This window comes from Apis dorsata, unplaced genomic scaffold (genome assembly GCF_000469605.1).
Source record: "Apis dorsata unplaced genomic scaffold, Apis dorsata 1.3 scaffold_129, whole genome shotgun sequence".
NCBI classification, from domain to species: domain Eukaryota; kingdom Metazoa; phylum Arthropoda; class Insecta; order Hymenoptera; family Apidae; genus Apis; species Apis dorsata.
The window spans coordinates 177188-186205 of NW_006263422.1; the positions used below are offsets into that span (position 1 = coordinate 177188).

General features: G+C 30.5%; 1 protein-coding gene across 3 annotated transcripts in view; it reads right to left on the reverse strand.

The window, feature by feature from the left end:
* Positions 1–1409: 1409 nt before the first annotated feature.
* LOC102671799 (ribosomal protein S6 kinase alpha-5-like) overlaps positions 1410–9018 on the reverse strand; it is a 44018-nt gene continuing 36409 nt past the window's right edge. For 2 of the 3 annotated variants that reach the window (XM_006612872.1, XM_006612871.2), the window contains exons 2-6: positions 7748–7822; positions 6851–7069; positions 5242–5357; positions 4096–4296; positions 1410–3549 (exon numbers count right to left, since the gene is read on the reverse strand). In XM_006612872.1, the coding sequence (XP_006612935.1) occupies positions 1576–3549; positions 4096–4296; positions 5242–5357; positions 6851–7069; positions 7748–7822 (2585 nt within the window). In that variant the 3' untranslated portion in view covers positions 1410–1575. Of the gene's footprint in view, positions 3550–4095; positions 4297–5241; positions 5358–6850; positions 7070–7747; positions 7823–8805; positions 8836–9018 lie in introns of all 3 variants that reach the window. The other variant, XM_006612870.2, reaches the window with a different exon arrangement.

A 9018-nucleotide genomic window follows, 5' to 3' on the forward strand; every position in this document is an offset into this window, starting at 1 on the left:
CTCTCTCCACCTCTCTCTCTTTAACAAAGTGCAATTTTTAATTGGTTTATCTTTCTACATACATTTCGATGCTCCAGTCGTTTATAAATCGTAATACATACAATGCTTACAATAATTTTATTAGCAAAAAGAAAAGAGAAAAAAGAAATTAATATGTAAAATTATTGTACAAAATAAAGATATCGCGAGGAAACACGGATACATTATGATTACAATACTCGATAATCTGGGTCGATCCTATTTTTTAACATCCTATATATATATATAGAATGTACATGTGTTTATGGTTTTGCATGTTCATTGTGTGTATATATATAATTTTTTTTGTTTTATATATATACATAATATATATATATAATATTTTTTATAAAGATTCAGGACTAAAAATCAATGTATAAGAATAGCATGTATTCGATATAATATATGCTCACATGAACAAAACTATTTCGATTAGAGTCTGTGTATATTTTTATTTATATATATATAATATGTATAATTAATAATAATAATCGTGTACACCACAATACATTTATTCTTCTCTTAATATAATAACTAAAAGGTACACGCATTTCTCCCATCTTTTTTTTTTTATTTATCTTTCTTACTTTATACTTCAAATAGATAAAGTTTCATTTTTCCAAAATCTATTTCTTTATCGCTTCAAAACGCATGTACACCACATTCATCATCTTATAAATCGTCTTTCTGAGGCACATTTTCTATGAGTAATTTTCACGAATCGAATTTTTATTATATATTTTTATGTTTTTTCACAAAATCGTTCGTTTATTTGCTTTACATTTTCCCTCATTTATTGTTTTATTTCTTTTTCTTTCTTTTCTTCATCCAAGAAAGATCAATGTTAGAGCGAGGGTTAATAAAAAAGTCGAAAGAATTTCGACGACTTTTATGTTTCGTTAGTTTTTCATTTTTACACAAGTGATCACAGATAATGCGAAAAAAGAAAAATTAATTAAAGTTAGGAACACGCCATATTGAATCTTGTACGGGTTCATTAAAATATCTAAATATTTCTAATCTAAATAATTTAATATCTAAACATTAATTTTAAATTGTTATACTAATTGTAAAATATTAAACTAATTTTAAATTATTATACTACTTTTAAATTATTTACTATAATTTCTTATACTAATCTATCTTTATATTTAAAATTTTATATTATAAAATAAAGTTACATGGCTATAAAGAAATATTTAGTTTTGCTATCTAGTTTTATACTATTCACATAACCTTAATACCTAATTGACATTATCTAAAATGCTAGATAAATTAATTAATAATAAAATTTAAACACTTTTTCGTTAATATCAATGATAAAGTATTATTAAAATATTTAAATAAATATTAATAATAAAAATAGAATCGCTTATATGAACTCATACAAAATTCCAACGGTTCCCAAGCAAAGTCCTGGAAATAGGAATGACGCAATGTATGTTACCCGAATCAATTCGAGCGTCGAAGGCAGCCAACGTTGCAACATTACGTGAAATGCATACATATATATATATATATAGGAGAAGTATGAAAAGAAGATGATGCAAATTTTATCTATTCCACGGTAATAGTAGTTAACCTCTTGGGCCGCTTTCCTGCCTTCTGTTTTCGATGGATCTCTCTGAAATCTACATGACTTGTTTCACAGGGCTCTAACACTGATAATTCATCTTCATTTATAGTCTGTTCTTCTAATTTTCTTTTTCTAGACCTGGTCACTGGACCAGTCCTATTTTTATAAATTTCTGTATATTGGACGTTTTGTTTTTTATATTTTTTTGATTTTGTTTCCTCATCTTCATCTCGCTTATGTCGTTTTTTAGATGGTTCTTGATGTATAATCCTCGGTGAATTTGAATCGGAAGAGGAGGATAAGGAACTAAGGTATTCATTTACTTTGTCTTCACCGAAATCAAACGCGTTTGGTTGGGCTGGTGAAACGGATGTTGCAACGTTAGTAACGTTACTAGGTGGTCGAAGGAGCTGTACAGAGGGACTCGATGATGTCGTAGAAGCAGATGACGATACAGAACTAGAAGTGGAACGCTTGTGTAGCTTCCTGCGCTGTGCAAGCCTTGCACCATCTACTTCACGCAATCGGAAGCCTTCTGGTTTCTCCAGCAAAGCATTCGAATTATCCAATACAGTTACGTCATACGAATTAGCCACGTCGAATGAATTTGATTCCTGTAACCAAGGATGATTTGCCAGTTCGCTGGCTGTCAGTCTTTCGCTCGGGTCCACGGTTAACAAGCCTTTGGCAACTTGTTTAGCAAGGTTAGACACGTGATTCCAAGATTCACTATCGAAATCAATTTCACCTGCTCTGATTCTAGTTGCTAAATCTAGAGAGCCTGATCTAAATGGCGGTTTTCCAGACAAGATTGAATATAAAATAGCGCCTAAACTCCAGAGATCACAGCTTTGATCATAGCCTTGTCTAGCAATTACTTCTGGAGCTGCATATGGGAGAGTAAAACAGGGTGTATGTAGAGGCTCGCAGCCACGTTTTATCCTGGCAAAACCAAAATCTACAATCTTTACTGGTGAATCCTCTGCCTCATGGGCAAATACTATGTTCTCTGGTTTCAAATCACGATGAACTACACCTCTGGAGTGCATGAATTGAACCGCGGAAGCTAATTGTCGCATTATTCTACTAGCTTGCTGATCACTGAAGGGTCTTGGCCTTCTCAATAATTCTCCTCCATATAACAGTTCCATTATCAAGTACGTGTGCGCTCTGTCCTGATGAACTTCGATTAATTTGACTATATTTGGGTGACCTTGACAACTTCTTAACAAACTTGCTTCTCTTCCACAGTCGATCCTGCGACTAACAATCTTCACAGCGAATATTTCCATCGTTTTCCTATGTCTACATTTGCGACAAACTGAAAAACTACCATCTCCTAAGGCTTCTTCTCGAAGATCTATCTCGTAACTCTGAAAAAATGTGGACTCCTCGAACCTGGCTGCCAATACATCCGATGTTGACGGTCTTTGAGACTCTGTATTGATTTTCGTGGCTTCCTTGAAAATATCTTTACTAACTGCATTTTCTCCAAACAATATAGACGGTGCCACATAGGAATAACCTCTAAAAATTTTGTCATAATTGGGCGGAACTACGGCTGGGCTATCAGCTGCGATCATTTTTGTAAATTCATCCGAGAAATTACTGGTGTCTAGTTCATGGGCGATTTGAGGAACAAACGGAGGAGGAATTTCACGTTTTTCGAGAGCCTCCCAGCTGAACGATGATGGCGCTTTTTTGAAGAAAGGATGCTCCTTCAATTCTTTGGCGTCTCCTGGCCCTCCACCGAGTCGCTGTCGTGGATCTTTCACGAGAAGACGAAGAATAAAATCTCGAACAATTGGGCTGAGATGGCTGGGAATAGGAGGATCTGTTTTCAATATTCGACGCGAGATGTCCTGTTGCGTATTCTTCTCGCCTTCGACCGTAAAAGGCGAGGCGCCAGTCAGCAGCTCATAAGTGAGTACGCCTACACTCCACCAGTCCACTGCCTGGAAATCGAATTGTTAGATTATTAGAATAGAATATTTCGTGGCCAGGTTATTCCTGGAATTTTGAAATCATTAAATGAACGGTTGATAAATTAAAGATGATTTAAACTTTGGATATTTTTTTTGTGAAGATATAAAGATGAAGATTTATGATTAAGAATTTAGGAATTTCATGATAGACGATTCATTTGAATAAAAATACGTATGTTATGTACACTATTTTTTAATCTTCTTAGTATAATCAAAAATATATATATCAAAATATATATATATAAAATATCGTATAAAAAAATTTTTACAAAATATTATAAGAAGTTTAAATTTTAAATTAAGAAATGTTCTATACGAAACAAGAAGAGAAATTACGGCTACGAGAAAAATTATAAAAGAAAGAAAAATTTTTTTTCAAGTAAGGAAAAAAGAAAAATTTTCTTCAAGGAAAAATGAATCGATAAAAATGTATCTGACAAGCGGGTAACACGGGCGTGATAACGAAGTTCCAGGAATGAAGGGAACAAATCGTGACGTAAATTCATCCTGACTCACAATATCGTGGCCCGCCGAGCCCCCTCGTACCACTTCCGGTGCCATGTACTCGATAGTTCCGCAAAAGGAGTAAGCACGGGCGTTGCTGTCCCTTTCGTGCGGCAGGAACTCTTTGCTTAATCCAAAATCTGTTAACACAATATGACCCTCTTTGTCTAACAGAATGTTCTCCAGTTTAATGTCTCTGTAAATTATACCCAGCTGCAACAGAGAAAGCAACATTGTAGGTTTCACCGATCAGTATATGCGATAAAAATGGAATATTTTAATAATTTATCGCACAACGAGTAATACTTGAAACAAAGTGCATACAAAATTATAAGCTTGAGACTATGTAATTTTTTTTTTTTGTACGTAATTTATAAAAAAATATCTGGCGTAAACAGTATGCGTAAGAAAACATTTAAAAATTTATAATCTTGCTATTTTTTTTTTTATTATTTTATAATTTTTTTTATTTTAAATTTTTATGTGACATTAAAGTTATTAAAATGTCTAATCTATATGTGCATCATATTGAAGTTCAAAAAATTATAAGTTCAATCTATAGCAGCATATCAGACTTCCTAATTATAGATCTAATTTGTATAGCATATTAAGATCAATTTCTTCTCCCCTAAATTCTTCAATTATTCTTCAATTATAGACTCTTTAAGTTATATGCCATATGCCAGTAGATTCAATCTATACACCATATAGAGTTCTTAAATCATAAGATTCATCTATAATCGCATATTATTATCTATGTATTAGAGTTCTTTCATTAGAAATTAAAATATACCATATTAAAGTCTATAAATCAGATATTTACTTTATATATGATAAAATATTAAAGAGAATTCTTAAAAATTTTTAAATCAAATCTAATCTAATATATGATATAAAAAAAATAATTTAAAAATATATATATATCTATATACATCATATTAACTTCTTTAAATCACAAGCCCAATTCTTACATCAATAATATATGCACATATATGTATATCCATTTCAAATTTCAAATTTTATATAAAATCAAATTTAATTTAAAAAAATATAAAGTCAAATTTAAATAAAAATCATTAAATATACTCATTATATTAAACAATTTAAGTTCAAGAATGCGTTTCAAGTAAGTGATGATGAATGAAAGAATGAATTTACTTTATGTAGATGTTCCAGCGCCAAAATAACTTCGCCGATATAGATTCGTACTTCGTCCTCGCTAAAATGTTCCCGTTGATACAGATGCGTAAACAACTCGCCGCCGCTGACATAATCTGCAAGAAAGCAAAGTTCTCGTTTAACCTCGGTCTGGACAATATCCTTCGAAACGCGATTCGAGAAAACTCTGCGTAATGCATTATTCTCGCGAATCATCATCATTGGGTCTTCAAATAAGAAAAAAAAAAAAAAAATATCCGATTGAAGATAATAGAAGAAGATTTAAAGAAGATTGAAAAAGACGAAAAAAAATTATTGTTTTTTTTTTCAGAATTGGTGTAACGATATTTTTTTTTATTTATCACTGGTACTCGTCAACGAGATATTGGGCTATGAAATATTCATTGATAAAGCGGCTGCGTGCAGGATTTGGAATTCAATCATGTTCTTTGGCGAATGGAATATATTTGAAGTATTTTTTGAATATTTCACCAATTCTTTCGTGACACTCTTGTGGATTTTCTTTTTTCTTTTATTTAATAAAAAAAATTATTTAAAAAGCAACTTGATTAAATTAACATTGATATGGTAATTGATACTAATATATATGTATAAATATTTTAGCATTTTAATACATAAAAATTAATTTAAATATTTATAATATATTTTTAATATAACATACAAAAATTTACATTTACCAATTAGCAATGTAAACAGCAATATGAATTTTCATAGATAAAAAAGACTTTTGGACTTAGATAGATAATAACAAAATTACAATTAGATAAATTCTAAAATAGAAACTTACTCGCCTTATACATTGCGAAAATAAAATAATTCATATATTGCAATATTCTTTTAAAGAGAAATAATTGAGGAAGAAACGAAATCACGAAATGATTATACCTTTCGAGGGAGGAAGGTTACACAACGTTACAGAAGACTCAATGATGATGTCACGATTGCATCGTATTTTGACTACCTTAAATATACATTCCTTCTCTTTCTTGGATATTTTTTTTGTATCAGATAGTAACACAGATAATATATAATATTGAAGATAAAAAAAATTTATACCTATTTATACATTATATCTACATAAGCAAAAACTTTATGTAAAATATATACTACATCTTGTGGAATTTTTTAAAACTCTACCATTAGTCATAAAAGGATTCGTTAATTTTTTCGATAAACCATACACATCTATTCTTTTCACGGTAAATATTTTCCGATATTTTAACATCGCTAATTTCTTATTATTTTTTTGCATCAAAAATATATCTTAACATGATATAAACTAAAAGATTACTTTAACTATAAATCAATTAGTGATGAAATTTCAAATACTTATTACTGCTTATTAAACCTTGAAGATTCTACTGTACAATATTGCATATACTCGACACTTTAATTAAACAAGTGAACGATAATACATAATTTATGAAAAAAAAGAACTTCTTCTCTAAAAATAATAAAAGTTATTTCTTAAGAAAGAATAAAAGAGTTAAGAGAGATGAAAAAAAAAAAGCATATACATATACTCTGCATAAAATAACATATTTCCTTAACATATTTTCAAATGAAATAATGTTATCTTAAATTTCACCTAAAATCAGATGTAACTTTGCGTCCGTTTGAAAGGCATAATGCAATGTAACTAAAAAAGGACTGTCCCGAACGGCCTCCAGAACTTGTCTCTCCGTCTTGGTGTGCTCGGTCGTCTTCTTTCTCTGGACGATGGACGCTTTCTTCAAGACTTTCATGGCGTAGAGTCTGCCTGCATCGGTTCCAGTTCTTTTGCGCACCAGGAACACCTTTCCGTAAGCTACACAAAAGATTTTTTTTTCTTTTTTTTTTTTCTTTGTTTTCCCATTATTGTCTATATTTAATCGAATTGACGGCCGATCATCGTTCACGGTCGCTATTCGTCCATACTTCTTTAAAAATATATTCAATTCGAATAAATATATTTTATTATATATGCACATCCCCATGCGTGTTATGGGAAATTCCTCCAAAACTCTTTTTTTTTTTTTTAAGTAGATTTCAGGAAAATGGCTTCTACCGTTGGGAAAATTCAATGCCTTCGTGTAGGTGTAGGATCTCAGATAGAAATCCTTGTAGATTTTTGGTTCGAATATACGGATGTGAATAAACTGTGGGGGGGATAAAAGAGATAGAAGATAAGAAAAATAAAAACAAATGAAAATATCGTATACAAATGTTGTATACGAAAGAGAGATTTCTAACTAAAATTTCGATTATAAATTAAGACTCTTTTTTTTTTTTATATAAAATGAATATATTGTAATGAAAGCAAAAAAAAAAAAATAGTATAATATTTAAATTTTATTATTAGAGATTGCGAATTTAAAATAAATAAATAAATAAATTAATAATTTTCAAATGTTCGATTGTACAGGAGCTGTAAATGAGAAGGAGAATAAATCAATCGTTCCATTATGCATTTAATCGATAACTATAAAGTATTTCGTTCACGTACCTCCGGTTCCAAGGACTTTCAGAAGATCGAAGTGCGTCATGTCAACCCTCTGGCCTCCGCTGTCTGCCAGGTTTACTGTAATCAGCAGGAACACTCGATTTTACTTCCCTCCGTCCAATGACACGTGTTCGATGAATGATAAGATGAATTCCTTGCCAAGATGATGATGTAATGATGACGAAGGTTAAAAGTGGTACAAGGAAGTGGTGAAAAGGCACGTGGGTTTTGAATAGAAATGGAGTCACGATAACACGTGTATATACATTTCCATTTGGAAAATTGGCTAGGCAATAAAAACTTTACAACTTATAACTGTGATCTGAAGAGAAACGTAATATTATATTCTATCATTCTAAATCAAGAAAATATTTTATCTCGAGAGACTATAATCAAAGTTTATATCGATATCTTTAAAAGATGTATTGAAAAATATTTAAGCAACAATTTTCTAATCGTTTTCTAATTGTTCTAGGAAATTGGAAGTAACAACTTTCATCAAAGCTTGGTTATCAAAATAACCAATGGACTTTCTATTTAACTTTAATCCTTTCGATCGTTCTTTCGAACTTTCGTTCGACGTACTTTCGAATAATAATCGATTGATTATCTCGATTAATATCCGGAAATATCACTCCACTCGTACTAAATATGAATGGTTTCGTATAAATTAAAAAGATAAGATCTCTAATCACCTTCGAACAACAATAAGAGAAATAATATATAAATGGAAACTTTATTGATATATATCACCGTATTATCATAGATAGAATATAATTTTACTTTTAAAGCGAAAACTTGTAAATTTATACGCGAGTTAAATGGACGGGTTGAAATTTAAAATAAGTCTTTATTCAGCCCAACCAAAACTAGAACTAAACAAGTTAAATTCATGTTGGGGGTTATATCATCACCATCGTTTAATGTAAAACTAAAAAATTTAAGAAATTTATTATTATTATTATTATTACCATTAACAATAATACAATAAATTATTATTACATGTTATACGTATAGTAATTACATATACTTAAATTATTACAATTAAATATATCACATACCATCATCAACGGACTCAATCTTGAAAGACGCTGAAAGAAACGAAAGAAGCAATAGTTAGAAAAAAGCAGTGAGTTTCGTTAACTCCCACGATTAACTTTCTGCTCTAATTAATTCACATTTTCTATTGTGTAAATCGACAAAATGTTAGTTTTATTACAGAACACTAATACCACCACCTCTACCATCTCTCTCTCTCTCTCTCTCTCTCTCTC